The sequence below is a fragment of the Anopheles stephensi genome, chromosome 3 (assembly GCF_013141755.1).
Source record: "Anopheles stephensi strain Indian chromosome 3, UCI_ANSTEP_V1.0, whole genome shotgun sequence".
NCBI lineage: Eukaryota > Metazoa > Arthropoda > Insecta > Diptera > Culicidae > Anopheles > Anopheles stephensi.
This window is the reverse complement of record NC_050203.1, coordinates 75,099,720-75,114,258: the sequence shown is the minus strand read 5'-3', so window position 1 is coordinate 75,114,258 and position 14,539 is coordinate 75,099,720. Positions and strand designations below refer to the sequence as shown.

General features: G+C 47.9%; 6 protein-coding genes and 1 long non-coding RNA gene across 8 annotated transcripts in view; 3 read left to right on the top strand and 4 right to left on the bottom strand.

The window, feature by feature from the left end:
- Positions 1 to 3,371, bottom strand: part of LOC118510777 (ankyrin repeat domain-containing protein 29) — a 253,927-nt gene extending 250,556 nt beyond the window's left edge. The window contains exon 1 of the mRNA XM_036053055.1: positions 3,247 to 3,371. The gene's annotated coding sequence lies outside the window, so the exon portion shown is untranslated. The remainder of the gene's footprint in view (positions 1 to 3,246) is intronic.
- LOC118510778 (probable serine hydrolase) lies at positions 54 to 1,483 on the top strand. Its single transcript, XM_036053060.1, has 2 exons — positions 54 to 375; positions 449 to 1,483. The coding sequence occupies exons 1-2, from the start codon at positions 313 to 315 to the stop codon at positions 1,367 to 1,369; spliced, it is 984 nt and encodes a 327-aa protein (XP_035908953.1). The 5' UTR covers positions 54 to 312; the 3' UTR covers positions 1,370 to 1,483.
- Positions 2,134 to 4,334, top strand: LOC118510779 (probable serine hydrolase). The gene is made up of 2 exons (XM_036053061.1): positions 2,134 to 3,180; positions 3,287 to 4,334. The coding sequence occupies exons 1-2, from the start codon at positions 3,130 to 3,132 to the stop codon at positions 4,196 to 4,198; spliced, it is 963 nt and encodes a 320-aa protein (XP_035908954.1). The 5' UTR covers positions 2,134 to 3,129; the 3' UTR covers positions 4,199 to 4,334.
- Positions 4,335 to 4,406: 72 nt separating this feature from the next.
- Positions 4,407 to 7,349, bottom strand: LOC118510769 (pre-rRNA-processing protein TSR1 homolog). The gene is made up of 4 exons (XM_036053029.1): positions 7,075 to 7,349; positions 6,734 to 7,004; positions 5,904 to 6,658; positions 4,407 to 5,833 (listed from the first exon to the last, which is right to left on the bottom strand). The coding sequence occupies exons 1-4, from the start codon at positions 7,178 to 7,180 to the stop codon at positions 4,482 to 4,484; spliced, it is 2,484 nt and encodes an 827-aa protein (XP_035908922.1). The 5' UTR covers positions 7,181 to 7,349; the 3' UTR covers positions 4,407 to 4,481.
- A 748-nt stretch (positions 7,350 to 8,097) lies between these two features.
- Positions 8,098 to 10,016, top strand: LOC118510773 (stomatin-like protein 2, mitochondrial). The gene is made up of 3 exons (XM_036053040.1): positions 8,098 to 8,371; positions 8,452 to 8,559; positions 8,644 to 10,016. The coding sequence occupies exons 1-3, from the start codon at positions 8,297 to 8,299 to the stop codon at positions 9,637 to 9,639; spliced, it is 1,179 nt and encodes a 392-aa protein (XP_035908933.1). The 5' UTR covers positions 8,098 to 8,296; the 3' UTR covers positions 9,640 to 10,016.
- Positions 10,017 to 10,201: 185 nt separating this feature from the next.
- Positions 10,202 to 10,846, bottom strand: LOC118510783. Its single transcript, XR_004906063.1, has 2 exons — positions 10,521 to 10,846; positions 10,202 to 10,324 (listed from the first exon to the last, which is right to left on the bottom strand). It is a non-coding gene; the product is annotated as an uncharacterized LOC118510783 (long non-coding RNA).
- Positions 10,847 to 13,784: 2,938 nt separating this feature from the next.
- The window catches only part of LOC118510768 (elongation factor 2), a 5,051-nt gene continuing 4,296 nt past the window's right edge, over positions 13,785 to 14,539 (bottom strand). For both annotated transcript variants that reach the window (XM_036053027.1, XM_036053028.1), the window contains exon 5: positions 13,785 to 14,326. In XM_036053027.1, coding sequence (XP_035908920.1) covers positions 14,152 to 14,326 — 175 coding nt within the window. In that variant the 3' untranslated portion in view covers positions 13,785 to 14,151. The remainder of the gene's footprint in view (positions 14,327 to 14,539) is intronic.

Below are 14,539 nucleotides of genomic sequence, written 5' to 3'. Positions count from 1 at the left end.
CTTCCCCCGAGTTAATCGATGTGTTTCTTGGTGTGCGTGAGATGCGTCGTGATGATGGGGGGCGAGCGAAGCAGCAGTTCGCGTCATCTTGATACCAAAGCTCTCGTCTGCGTAGTCATTAAAATGGCATGAGTGGGCAGAAAGCGGGCGAGATAAGATGCTGATAAAGCTGTGCGCCTTTACACTTTGGTGTTTTGGAATTCCCCCCGAATGTGTGTTGCCCAATCGAAGTGTAATTTGTGTGAACACGCTCTCCAGTAGCAGCTCAAGCTAATAATTGTGGCCTTCCTCTAACCTGGCAAGGTTTTGCAAATGGATGTGATCGGCACGCAACCGATGGAAACGCTCGTCGAGCGGCACGATCGCCAACATGCAGTAAGTGCAGTGGTAGCAGCAGCCTATCCGTGTGCCTACTAACCCACCCTCCTATCTGGTGTCTACTGTCCAGGTGCAAGAAGTCCGCATCCCGGTCCCGTTCGGTGAGCTGGCCGGTAAGTGGTGGGGACCACGCGCCGTCCGTCCGATCGTATGCCTGCACGGGTGGCAAGATAATGCCGGCTCGTTCGACACCCTGATCCCGCTGCTACCGTCCCACATGAGCTTCCTGGCGCTGGATCTGCCCGGACACGGGTACTCATCACGCATCCCGGACGGGATGACCTACCAACCGATGAACGTCTTCTACCTGCTCAACTTTGTCATGCGCGAGTACGGGTGGCAAAAAATCTCGCTCATGAGCCACTCGATGGGTTCGGTACTGCACTACGCTTACGCAGCCATCTTCCCAACCCGCGTCGATTTCCTCATCTCGCTCGACGCCCTAAAGCCACAAATCTTCCGTGACGAGGTGCTCGTTTCGATGCTGAGCGAGCTGACGCCCGAATTCTTAAAGGCGGATCTACGCAATCAGAAAAAATCGGAACCACCGTCCTACTCCTACGAAGAAACGGTCGAACGGCTTTTCGAGGGTGCGGTCAATTCGATCACGCGTGAATCTTGTCCATTTCTGCTGCAACGCAACCTTCGCAAATCGGCCAAATTCCCCGACAAGTACTACTTTGCCCGGGATAGCCGACTAAAGTATGGTTTTGGGTTTTTGTGGTCACAGGAGGTGAACAAACGGTTAGCGCAGAACCTTACGATGCCGTTCCTGTTTATCAAAGCGACCGAATCACCGTACTGGGAGAAGAAGCGATACTATGACGAAGTGGTCGAGATTCTGGAGCGCAACAATTCGCGGTTCGAGCTGAAGTATGTGGAAGGAACGCACCACGTGCATCTGTCCCATCCGGAGCGGGTAGCGCCGGTGGTGACGGACTTTCTGAATCGATACTGGCAGCAGGATGAGGAAATGGCGAGCAAGCTGTAGTGATGGGGGGAGGAGTTTGGAAGAGTAAGTCACCGGTTTGGGATTATTTTTGTACATTTTAATTAATAAATCATGGAAGATATCCTGTACAGGATGTTGGGGTGTTAAAAATTGCCTACAAGACTTTTTTCTGACAAGATCATAAAAAGAGTTCAATAAGAGTTAATCTGCACCTAAATGTATATGAGAAGTCGTTCAATAAGCAGGCAAAGCTCACGATTCGACTGGTGAGAAATTGCTCACTAAGGTGAGCTGAGCTGTCTCATGAGATGCATCTCACATCAGCTGATCATGAGCTCGCGCTCAAAAGAGCTAACTTTGAACCTGTATCTCACTGTGATAGGATTCTTATTTCATGTTTTGTTGCGTGCTTGCTCAAAAACTGGCAAAACTTCAAGCTCACATTGGAACGAGGCTCAAGCGGTCACAATACGAGCTAGTGAGCTAGCTCACTACGAATCACGATGCCAGTCAAAGCCACTCGCTAATGTTTCCTGTTAGCTTTCCCGATTCTCTTGCGATCTCTTCAACTAAGCTGCTCCACTAGCTTAATTAGCTAGCTCAAGCTCATGATAGGACCTGGAGTTTGAAGCGCTCTTGAGCTAAGGTTATGTTTTTTTTCTTCATTTTCGAATTTGTCAGTTGACCTTAAGGTTTAAATCCTATCCTGTGCGGTGTTGCACATGCTGATCGCGTTATCAATCTATCCAATAAAGCTACGGGACTTTATCTTAGTCAGAGATACTCGCTGTACTGATACTGGGTTCCATTCATCCTGGACTCTCTCTCGTCTGGAGCTGTCAAGACTTGGCCAGCTTGTCTAGGATCCCTCGTTTAGCTATCCAGAGCTCCACGGCGAATAACAACATTCCCATATACGTGATCTTGGACTCTCGTATATCCCTACATCTACATCTTCTCCAATAAAAATCCGAGCATCACAAACGCTTCGCCCAGCATCACATTCAGCATCGCTAGCCTTCAATAACCCTGAGGCCCTGTCCGTACCGATCGGAAGTCTCATCAATGCTGCCCACAAGGACGGCAGACGGCATCCCAAAAATCTATGCTGCCTCGTGTTATCGTGTCCCCTAGTGGGCCAGACAGAGGAAAACATGTTTTGCATACCAGCTGCTTCCGATTCCGCGATCGCCGCATTGGCACAGATTTGCAAATTCGCCATTATCCGCCAAGGTCTCGTTCAACGATCAAAACCAGACGCCAGATTTATGTAATTTGTCGCACGTGCATGTCTCACCACGCATCGAAATAGAAATTCCGCTTAAAGCGATATGGAAAATCACCCCCCAACAATAAGATGTTCGTGACAGGTTTTTTCGAGCCGGAACAGAGATCAACTAGCTAGAGAGTGTGAGTGATTGTGTGCAGGTAGTAGTGCCTTTGGTGGGGAGATATGGGGGTTCGGTTTTTTCGGTTTGGAGGCCGTGGTTTTAGCTAATGCGTCGCGGTAAGTTAATACAACCGACTAGAGATGACGGACTCTGGCGTATAAGTCGTCACCACAGTCGACGATGACGACGCCGACGGTAAGCAACGTGTAGCAGCGATCGTTATTCGGTTCCGTACAGGAACATCAGACTTGATCGGCCACTAGAGATAGGTTGGAAGAAGCCGTTAGAAGCACTTGGTGGTGCTCGGTCAACCGTACCAGACGACCGGTGCCGGTGGTACAAAGTACTGTTTAGTGTAGTTAGAGGCCCCGTACCGTACAAGCTCACGCAGCACTCCTTCCACAGACCATGGCAGAAGCAAAACGGCACATGGTACAGCAGAACGATGAACGGCACGGTGTAAGTAATAATCCCCAAAAGGTGTTTTGGTTAAAGAGTTAGTGTAAAAAACGAAATCAAATCTACCTGCCACCACCGCTTCTGACTTCCCTTCTTCCTCCCGCAGGTCCACGAGGAACGCATACCGCTACCGTTCGGTGATGTAACCGCCAAATGGTGGGGACCGCGCGATCTTCGTCCGATCGTTTGTCTGCACGGCTGGATGGATAATGGCGGTTCGTTCGATCGCTTGATACCGTTGCTGCCGCGCGAAATCAGCTTCCTAGCGATCGAGTTCCCGGGCCACGGACGATCGGCCCACCTGCCGGCAGGTGTGGCATACAATGCACTCGACACGCTGCGCCTTCTGCTGCACCTGATGCAACACTACGGCTGGGCTCGGATTTCGCTCATGAGCCACTCGATCGGTGCGGTGATGAGTTACGTGTTTGCGGGCACCTTCCCGGATCGGGTCGATCTGCTCATCTCGTTCGATCTGCTCAAACCCTTCATACTCGATCCGGATATGGTGTTGTTCTTGCTGTCCGATTCTCTGCCGAAAACGCTCGACTACGGTACCGGCAGCAAGAAGGAGGAAAGCAAGCTGTTCCGGTACGACGAGTACGTGGAGCATATGCATGCCGGTTTTCACGAATCGATTAGCCGCGATGCTTGCCATTACCTGCTGTACCGTACGTTGGAACCGGCGGGCGAAGGACTTTACCGACGATCGACCGATCGCCGCATACGGCACAACCATGGGCTGGTGTGGTCGCACGATGTGAATCTGGAAATAGCGCGCCGGATACGGGTACCGTTCCTGTACCTCAAGACGACCGAAACGCCGTTGTTCGAGGATCCCCAGTACCATCAGGAAACGATCGATGTGCTAGCGGGTAGCAATGCACTGTTCGAGCATGCGCTCGTCGAGGGTAAGCACCATGTGCATCTGTCCCATCCGGAGCGTGTGGCACCGTTTGTGAGGAACTTTTTGGAAAAGCACTGGAAAAGGGAGCAATATACGTTGTGCAAGCTGTGACGTTCGAGTGTTCGAGTGTGAAGGTGATTATTGATCGTTTTATGACGCGAGGAGCACAGACGTTGTTTTGTTCACGGTCGGGTTAATGTTTAGTTCGAGTGATGCTAAATGTACGGCAATATAATTTTACACAACCCTTGCGTCCCTGTCCTTCGAGGCACTTTTTTCGAATGTAATTATCTTCGACCAATTTCGTAACATCCACAAATATGCTGTTTAGATATATTTTAGAAGCCGCAGAGAGAGGATTCGAATTCTGCTTTTAACCACAGCGCGACAGCAGTTACTCCTGCATCAGCTCCACCTTCGAATTGAACGTTACGGAACGGTCGCCTTTCGACGTCGGGCCGCTGTGCGACGATTCCCGATCACCACACGATACGATACAGTCCTCGTACGTCCACTTGGGGAACACACGCTTGTACAGGTAGAGCAGGATCGTATCGTGCGATTTCAGCTGACTATCGAACACACACTTCATGTGTCCGTGCGTACCGAGCGACTCCTTAATGTGGCCCACCCGGCCCAGCTTCGTGCGCAGCTTGCACGGCTTAAAGTACGCAATATCCTCCGTGTTGAAGAACATAAACCGTACCGTCGCGTGCTGCCGATTGATTTTGTACGGATGCCCGCTCAGCACGACACGCTTCAACACCACCCGATCCGGATTGCACGCGAACAAGCTGCCGGACGCGACCATCGACAGGGTAGTGTCCGGGTTTTCCCGGAAGCAAAGGATCGGTGCCGGGGGGAATTGAATCGGTGCGAAGAACGTCGCAACCACCGTCATCCCCGGCCGGAAGTATCGCTCGTACTTGTGCTTGTCCCCGTTCGTGTGCTGACTGTAGATCGGGTTCACGATGAACCGTCGGTAGCCGCACTGCACAATCATGCGCTCCTTCGATTTGATCGGAATCGTTGAGTTGGGTGTACGCTTCAAGCACACGTTCATCACCGACATCTGATGCTCGTGGGGCAGCATACCGTAAACGATCACCCGATCGGCGGTTCCGTTCGCCGACACGAACGCGTTCCACACGTCCTGCGGGACATTTTTCACGTGCAGCCGTAGGTACCAGCCGGGCATGGCCACATCGCTGCCCTCCTTCTGCTGGGCCTCCCTTACGATGCGACGCTTGGTGTGGTCAAAGTTTTTGAACTGATAAATGCGCGCGTAGTCGAACGGAAGGTTTTCCTTCACGTCCCACGGTGAGGTGCGGAACGATTCCAGCCCACGGTACTTGATGAACCGTTCGCGGGCAGGTCTGTCTGCCGGGGTATCGATTTCGTCCGGGAACATTTCGTCCACCTTGGCGGCTTGGATCCTGGCCAGTGCGTTGCGTTCCTCCTCCATGTCCATCTCTTTGTCGTACCGATCGACGCTGACGGGCGGTTCGTCCGAGACGCTCACCTGATCGGACTCGTGCTCACCATCGTCCTCAGTGTCCCGTTCGCCAACCTTACTTTCGGTGTCCGATTCACAGGACATGTACTGTCCATCATCATCATCATCGTCGTCGTCCGCCTCGTCATCCTCATCGTCGTCTTCATCCTCTTCCACAATGTCCGGTATCCAGGAGGCTTGATAGTCGCTCATACCTTTCGGGACACGCTTTACGAGCTTCGTTTTATTCTCTAAAAGCCGAAATTAAACGATTAAACAAATTTTCCTCTTCAGGACTACGTAAAAGCCCGGATCACTTACCGGCACGCGACGCCGCAATTTCATCCTCCGTCGGCCACGTCTGTTCGGCATCCATCTCGTCCGGTACGTTTTCACGCTGCAAGGTAGTCTGCTGCTCCGGGTCCGGTAGTAATGGTGCCCTCTCCTCAGCGCTTGCCATTTCTCCATCCTCCATTTTGCGCATCCGGTAAGGATCGATCGGTGATGCGATCTGTTCTAGCTGAAAGTCACCCAGTCCCGGTATGTGAACGAGCTGATTGACGGACAGTGGTACGCCGCGCAGAAATCCGGTCACTTTCAGCGTGCCCATCGGACGAGATGGTCCCGCTTCCTCCGGACCATTCGGGACGTACTCAACCTTTTCGCCAAGCAAGTGTGGTCGATTGGAACGATTGTGCATCACACGGCGCTTTTGACCTCCGATGCGGCGTAACAGATTCAGCGCATCGGTAAGCTTTTCCAGCTCCATTATCTTTTCGTCCGGAAGCACGGTCGCAATTTCCTTCTGTATGTTTGCCTTCGCTTGGGAGCGCTTTTTCGGGTTGATCGATTGCAAATCCATCAGGCACACCATCGGCGTGGGAAGGCCTTGCGTTAGTGCCATGTTGAGGACTTTCGCCCCGAACTTATCGATCGCTTCGTCCGATTCGCCTGCAACGGCCGAGAGGAGCAGCACGACGGAATCGCACACTTTCAGCGCGTCCAGCACGTTCAACTCGCGCCCGTGTCCGATCTCCGGGACGACGAACGAAAACCGTTGACGGAAGCGTGGCACACTGGAAAAGAAGAGGGAAGGTAATGAATATTACTACACAAAATTGTTCACCACACAACCACCACCACAGACATACTTCATATAGCGTATCCGATCGGACACCTTCGTAACGGTGGCTTCCGGATCGCAACCCTCGATGAATGCGAGCGCCGAATTGGGATCAATCATTTCGTTCAGGGGCAGCACACAGGTCAGAAACGGGGCCGTCAGTGCACCGCCGATGGCCCGTTTCAGCGCGATCGCCTCCTGCCGTTTGTTTTTGCGTAGCTGAACCGCCTGCTGGCGACGTTCATCGCGCGATTGCTGACGATTCGGGCGGCGGGTAAATGTTTTCAGGTTCACTTTGCCTACGAAAAAGGGGATAGCAACAGACTCGTTAGAACGGATTGTTTGTGTGGCAAGAACGATCCACATTACCTTTCGCCAACCGTTCCAACTCACGCTTCGACGTGTGCTTTCCATGTTTGTGCGATTTATTCGTCTGCTTCAGCGCACCGGGACGGTGAATCGTTTCAATAGCCATGGTTGGCGAATGCTTTCAACCGGAAATTTCTTACTTTTCCACAAAATAATCGAAAAATTCCGGCACTACTCTCGCTGGCACATGGTTTCGGCTGGAGTGAAAATCAACAAGAAGAGTGAGGTTAGGACTGTTTGTTGTGATGTTTCGTGCTGTCAACTGCACAGTGGAAGCAAACAGTGTTCACTCGGAGGGCAAAAAAATATCTCCTTCAAGATAAAAGCTTCTCGCATTGAGGAATGCAATAAAAGCACATCTCATTCCATTTTATTTCGCTATTTTGTATTTCATTTTCTCTTTGCTTTTCAATCATTTGTACAATTCTTTTAAATCTGCTAAAACCAATTAACCCTTATGGGGTTATTAGACGAGGAATTTTTCATCGGTGATTTTCTGTCAAAACACGTTTGACAGATAAATGCCGGTCTGAAAAAATGAATTCGACATGCTCAATTCAGATTTCGATCGCGCTGGTTTTTTTCTGTCAAAGTGTGGATTGTTTACATTTTGGAAGCGTTGTTTTGCCTCGCAATTTTTATTGAATATTATTGTCCAGTTTATTTCGTGTGATTTAAGATGAATATTGAAGACGATGTTTTGTTAATGCAAAGAGAGCGATTTGGGACCAGTTTGAACCGAAAAATCTCTAACCGAACGTTCGTCTGACCGAAGTGCTGTCGGTCACGAAAAAGTATCCCTATCATAATGGCATCGTCAGTCGGTGCCCGGCATGGTACGATACGTGTTAATGATAAATATTTCATTCCATTTTAGAATAACGGACAATTCAAATGTAAAATAATTCGGATGATGGCAATAAAAATCTGTGCAGCATATTGTGTTATTACACGGACAGCTGGTTTTTTTCTGTCAAACGCCCTATTTGACAGAAAATCACCAACCAAAAAATTCCTCATGTAATAACCCCATTACAGTTCTCACCTGCACGTGCACACCGTTTGACAGCACACGACGGGAGCGAAAGCTTTCGACTGTCACCCGTCACTATTATTGCCGACGATTGATAATCAAAAACTGAAGAAAAGCCCGATCGCACTCCCAACACAATACTGTGCGCCGCTTTAAACTTCCATCCCAAAAAAAAAAACGGCTCATAAAATGATACGTTCCAGTGCGTTTATCAGCCGGCTACCGTTGCGTGGAATTGCGGCTGCAACCCTTAACAGTAATGGGGTAAGTACCAGCATTCCGGTGGCTGCTGCTAGATGCGAGAAGCACTCTCTCTCTGATGTCATGTAATCTCGTCGTTGCAGGCGCTGTTGCAATCGCCAGCCACCAGCTTAGCAGCACTGCAAACAGCACAGGTCCGGTACCGATCGACACCGATCAATACGGTCATAATGTTTGTGCCACAGCAGGAGGTATTTTGAGGATCATTACACCTTGGATCGACGGCCCTTTCCTACAGTAACACCCGGCGAATGCCTTTTTTCTGTATCTCGTAGGCCTGGATCGTGGAGCGGATGGGTAAATTTCATCGCATTCTCGAGCCGGGTCTGAACGTGCTCCTGCCCGTCGTGGACCGTGTGAAATATGTACAAAGCCTAAAGGAAATTGCGATCGACGTACCGAAACAGTCGGCCATCACGTCCGACAACGTAACGCTCAGCATCGACGGTGTGCTGTACCTGCGCATCCTTGACCCATATCTCGCGTCGTACGGTGTGGAAGATCCGGAGTTTGCCATCACGCAGCTCGCCCAAACAACGATGCGCTCCGAGCTGGGCAAGATGTCACTCGACAAGGTGTTCCGGGAGCGTGAATCGCTCAACATCAGCATCGTGGAATCGATCAATAAGGCCAGCGAAGCGTGGGGCATTTCCTGCCTGCGGTACGAAATCCGTGACATCAAGCTGCCGAGCCGCGTGCACGAAGCGATGCAGATGCAGGTCGAGGCGGAACGACGCAAGCGGGCCGCCATTCTCGAATCCGAGGGTGTCCGGGCGGCGGATATTAACGTTGCCGAGGGTAAGCGACAATCGCGCATCCTCGCGTCCGAAGCCCAGAAGCAGGAAGAAATTAACCGGGCCAATGGTGAGGCGGCGGCCATTATGGCGCTGGCCGATGCCCGTGCCAAAAGTCTTAAAATCGTTGCCGAATCACTCGCGAACGAGCATGGCCGGAGTGCGGCCTCGCTGAGCGTGGCGGAAAAGTATGTGGTGGCTTTCGAGAAGCTGGCCAAACAGAACAACACACTGATCGTACCGTCGACCGCGTCCGATGTAACGTCGATGGTAGCGCAGGCCATGCAGATCTACAACAATCTCTCCAATACCTCACAGATGTCCCGGTCATCGGCCACGGGATCGGAACGGGTGGACGAGCCGAAGAGCGTACTGGGGACGCTCAACGATACTAGCTCGAAGCTTGACGCCACACTGCCACCGCTGGACAGCCATCAGCATCATCCGGGAGACATGGGGGGCTCGTCGGCGAAATAAAAGGCAGATCGATCGTTCGAAGAAAAAACAACCGCACATGCATTATTAAACGTCTCGTTGCTAAAACACACACACACACACACAAAACACAACACAAAACACAACACATGCAATGGCACACGTTTGCTTACTTAGTGGAAGAAAATAGGATAGAATAAGAATGAGTCGAATGAGTGTGAGGTCTTCTAAAGGGACAAAACAAACCCGTGCATAATAGTGGTGGTGTAGTGCGTAAGGTATGAACGACTCCAGAGTGTGAGCATGAATTCTGTTAATGTAAATAACTCTTCTTCTCGGTTAAACTTCTGAGGAGGAAAAAAGATAAAAATAAACCAAACGTGAAAGTGTTGATTGCTTGACGAACCAACAAAACCAAATGCACTGCCCTGGGGGAGAGTTTTCATTCCGGGGAGTTACAACCGAACTGGGGTTTAAATTTCAACTAGAATTCAATAAAGGCGATAAAGATCTTCTACAGCTCCTCGAGTCAGCTATTGTGGACAGTGTCACAAGTTATAGTTCTCAATATTGCCGTACCTGGGAAATGATCAGAGACGATGAATATTTTAACAAATCAACTTTATTGAAACGTAAGCATTTATCATTTGAATAGCATTGTGATATATTCACTCAATAGTAATACCTGCAAAAATACTACCTTTCCCGGTGAAATGGCGCTCCCAACCTGCAAGAAGAACATTGAGAAGGGTATTAGCAATTTAAAAGATAAAAAATAGTGCCAAGGCCGGCACATGTAGTGTTGTCAGTAGTCACGTATCGGTCACTGTAGGTGATGCGAACAGGTCCGTGAAAAATCATCATTTAAGACAACTGTGTTAGAATCCCTCTGCCCTGGTAACAGAACAATGTAAGAAACTTACCTAAAAACAGAAGTATACGATGACTTGGTGGTCATGATGGAAGATTTCACAATATTATGAAAATGGATCGCCCGCCTAGCAAGAAGCTTCTCTGTACGAACCACCTGTTGGAAAAAATAAAAGAAAGCGTTAATGGACCTCCTTTCTCACGCGAGTTATCGTTTATTTTAGATCTTCACGATTTTAAACGACTTCATTGACTTTAAAGCCGCATATGACAGCATTAGCCAGGGTAAAACTGTACGACGCAATGAGCTCTTTTGGAATCCCGGCCAAGCTTACCAAGGCTTGTACGAATGACAATGACCAACATCATATGCCAGGTGAAGGTGGATGGAAAACTCTCAGGGCGCCAGGGAGATGGGCTTGCCTGTCTCCTCTTCAATCTGGCGCTAGAGAGAGTGCCATCCGCGACTCGTAGATGGAAACTTCGGGGACCATCTTCTAGAAGTCAATCCAGATCCTGGCATACGTTGATGACATAGAGACTTCATTGGTTTGAGGCTCTCCTATGTAGCAGAAGCTTATCAAAGGATCGAGCGTGCGGCACAGAACCTCGAGTTGGGGTAGGTGACTACAGCCTGAGGAAACTTCTCCATTCTAAATACCTGTCGCGACGGACGAAGCTGGGACTGGGTACAGAACATTTACAGTCCCAGTACACACATACGCCTGTGAGACATGGACCCTGTCCTGAAACTGACGACTGGCCCTCTTAGCCGCGTTCGAGAGGAAGATGCTCAGAAGGATTTTTGGCCCCGTATATGTGGAAGGACAATGGAGGAGCCGCTACAACGACGAGCTCTACGAGCTGTACGATGGTCTCACCATCTCCAGGCTCCGGTGGGCTGGTCACGTCATGAGAATGACACCGGACGACCCAGCCCGTAAAGTCCTTTTATAAAAAGGGCCAATAAAGGTCATAATAAAACATTATAAAATAAAGCAATAAATAACAGCGAAACATACCTTTGAGCGTGGAAGAATAGTGGTAATTGAACTCTTGAAACGGTCTCTCTTTTCTGCAAATAAAATGAACACGAAAAAATATTCAATAAGTTTGATGAGGAATTACAAAAATTTTGTTGCAGCCTTGTGGAGAATGCTTTATATAGCGATCAGGCCTGTTGAGCTTATAAAAAATGGTTTCTATCATCGAATCAATCAATGTCTTATCATCATTAAAATAATCCTGCTATTGAACGTGCCATTACTATTATCAGGTCATGAAACTCACCTTCTTCTTGCCGGTAAGAAAACGGTGTGTCGCCGGTGTTTTCTCTTCCCTTGCGATCGCTTATACCTGTAGAACATAAGTAAGTAAATTAGAGAGTTAATATACAATTTTACATATATTTTTGTCGTATTTCATAGACCTAATCTCGTCTATGGTTCGTTTAATGATTTAAAAAACTTCGGTCAGATGTATCACTATCGATCACTGAGCTAATGCGTACAGGTCCGTGATATTATATTTCATCACAATAAAAGTCACAATAAAACATAATAAAAATAAATTAAATAAATGATGACATACCTTTAAAAATGAAACAATAGTAGTGATCTAACCCCCTTGAAACGGTCTCTTTTCTGTAAATAAAATAAACCAAAAAAGCAGATTAAAACAGATGTTTGTTTAAAAACATAACTAATTGTAGTAGCCTTGAATGCTTTTTACAGCAATCAGGCCTGTTGAGCTTATAATAAATGGTTTCAATCATTTTATCATTAATCTTTTTATCATCAAGATTCTTCTACTATCCAATCTAATGCAATTAAGAAATGAAATCTTAAAAGAGGAAGCTTACCTTTAAAGGAAAAGGAGCTGTATTAGTGCTCGTTAGCAGCAAAAAGCGGGGCTACGCTACGGGTCTGAAAAAGGGAAACCAAAGCAGAATAGGGTTATTAATCATCAAGCTCGCTTTCCAGACGCTCACATGCACTGTGCTGTATAGCAGTCAGGCCTGTTGAGCTTATTAAATATGTCTAAATCATTTAATCATTTATGTTTGTATCATCAGTTTGAGACAATCTTCAAAAGTAGCAAGACTTGGTTTGAATGCTTACCCCCTACCTTCCATGGTATATTGTCGTTGGAACGCTTCTTCGTTGTTAGCTTTCTTATTGCTGCTCTCCCATCGTTTTACCATCTGTAATAGAAAGAATACGTGATGTGATTAGGATTAGTAAATCTCGACTGCCAAAGTACAACGCTAGCGCATACGATGGGGGCGCTTTTGTGTGCCAAGACAGGTAATGCAGTTCCCAGTGTTAACAGACACTACAATGTTTAATTGGCAACTGAACGTATTCATTTTTCTAGCACGGTTCACCGTAGATTGCACTTGGGGCGAATGGTACGGTACAATCAAATGGAAAGGAGAAGTGAACCATGCCTATAATCATTAGCCGCCACTGTACATCTTCATGGTGCTTACCTCTGAGGAGATGACAAGCTTTTAAAGCCTTGGCCAAGGAACCACACCGCCGGGGCATATTCCCCATCAGCAACAGGGAAGGGATCTGTAATAGAAAGAAAGGCACGTGATTAGATTACCAGATCTTGAGCATCTTTAAGTACGAATAAAAGCTAAACTATTGATTCTCCTAGCACTCTTTCAGTCCTGTTGAGCTTGATCTAATTGTTTTGAAATCATCTTTATCTTTCTAATGTAGTAACATCATTTGAGTTTGTTTGAATCTCCTGCTTTAAAGCTTTAATTAAAAAGTATTAAACTTACCTTATCCTGCAGGAAGACGAGAGTGTTGCCAGAGGCGCCCAAGAATCCACCGAAGATTGGTGCCGTATTTGATGATCAATCTGTGAACGAAATACACCCTTCTTCCCACATATTGAGACATCTCTTCCCTTATCTATTGCGTGATCGAACTACACACAAGCAGCGGAAGTGAAGGAATAAGGTTGAAGAAAATCCGCTCCTTTTTTGTTCTCTTCTGTTTTTTCATCACATCGGGGGGACACACATACACACACTTTGCTAGATACACAAACAGGTGTTTCCGTTTGCCCACAGTTTTCCTTCCGATTCGATGATGTGCTTCATAACTGCGTTTGTATAAATTAGATGTAAACAGAACAGAACAGAAGCAAGCAATCATGTTATGCGATCGTTAGACCCGCACCCATCCCGTGTGTAACACACATACAGAGCAGTGGTGGGCGGACGCGTCCAATTCTTCTCTATTTGCTGTTATGCTTTTGCCTCATTAGCCGCTCTCCCGCCGAGAAAGAAAGAAAAAGCGTAATATGTAACCCGCGCAATTATTTTCTCCTATTATTATTCGTCATCCTTATTAGTTTTTTTTTGTGAAATCAGCACACTTTCGTCCACAAAAAGAAAGGTTGGTATTAATCTCTCCGTCCAATAAAACAAAAATCCAAATCATCATCTACGCTGCGCGCGCGCGTTTGTGTGAGTGTCTGATTTGATCTTTTCTTTATGTAAATAAGTTTGTGTCACTGCTGATGCTGCTGCTGTTGTTGCTGTTCATGGCCGCGCTATGTCGGCGCTGGTTTCCAATTGTATAAATGTACTTGGTAAATAATATAAATGGGGTGTTGTTGCCGCTGCTGCTGCTGCTGCTGCTGCTCCATCCAGTGTCGAAGCGTTTACAGTTTGTCCAAGTACTGCGATAGATCTGGGAGTCCTTCCTTCAGACCCTTACGCTTACGGATATCCTGAACGATCTGGAAGGGCTTGGTGGAGGAGTCGGTTGGGTCACCGGGGAAGATCTGCCAGTGATCGAACACGCACTGCGGGAATGCCTGTCCTCCGGTGTTGGATCTGGGGATTGCGGGATAAATAAACGAGTTACTATCTATTCCATCCGAACGAACAACACTCATACATATAGGCTCTCTCTGTATGACAGTACAGGTATTGCAGTTCCCGTGTTCACAGACACTACAATGTTTTACTGACAACTAAACACACGAATGTATTCATTTTTCTTGCACGGTTCACCGAGGATTGCAGGTCGTAATGAACGTACAATGC

Excerpts from the sequence above, each read along its gene's own strand:
- LOC118510778 (XM_036053060.1), top strand. The coding sequence starts at position 313 with ATGGATGTGATCGGCACGCAACCGATGGAAACGCTCGTCGAGCGGCAC. Across the intron at positions 376-448 it reads GGCACGATCGCCAACATGCA|GTGCAAGAAGTCCGCATCCC; the intron begins GTAAGTGCAGTG and ends TCTACTGTCCAG.
- LOC118510779 (XM_036053061.1), top strand. The coding sequence starts at position 3,130 with ATGGCAGAAGCAAAACGGCACATGGTACAGCAGAACGATGAACGGCAC. Across the intron at positions 3,181-3,286 it reads AGAACGATGAACGGCACGGT|GTCCACGAGGAACGCATACC; the intron begins GTAAGTAATAAT and ends TTCCTCCCGCAG.
- LOC118510769 (XM_036053029.1), bottom strand. The coding sequence starts at position 7,180 with ATGGCTATTGAAACGATTCACCGTCCCGGTGCGCTGAAGCAGACGAAT. Across the intron at positions 7,005-7,074 it reads GTTGGAACGGTTGGCGAAAG|GCAAAGTGAACCTGAAAACA; the intron begins GTAATGTGGATC and ends CCTTTTTCGTAG. Across the intron at positions 6,659-6,733 it reads GATCGGATACGCTATATGAA|TGTGCCACGCTTCCGTCAAC; the intron begins GTATGTCTGTGG and ends CTTCTTTTCCAG.
- LOC118510773 (XM_036053040.1), top strand. The coding sequence starts at position 8,297 with ATGATACGTTCCAGTGCGTTTATCAGCCGGCTACCGTTGCGTGGAATT. Across the intron at positions 8,372-8,451 it reads CAACCCTTAACAGTAATGGG|GCGCTGTTGCAATCGCCAGC; the intron begins GTAAGTACCAGC and ends TCGTCGTTGCAG. Across the intron at positions 8,560-8,643 it reads TGTTTGTGCCACAGCAGGAG|GCCTGGATCGTGGAGCGGAT; the intron begins GTATTTTGAGGA and ends TGTATCTCGTAG.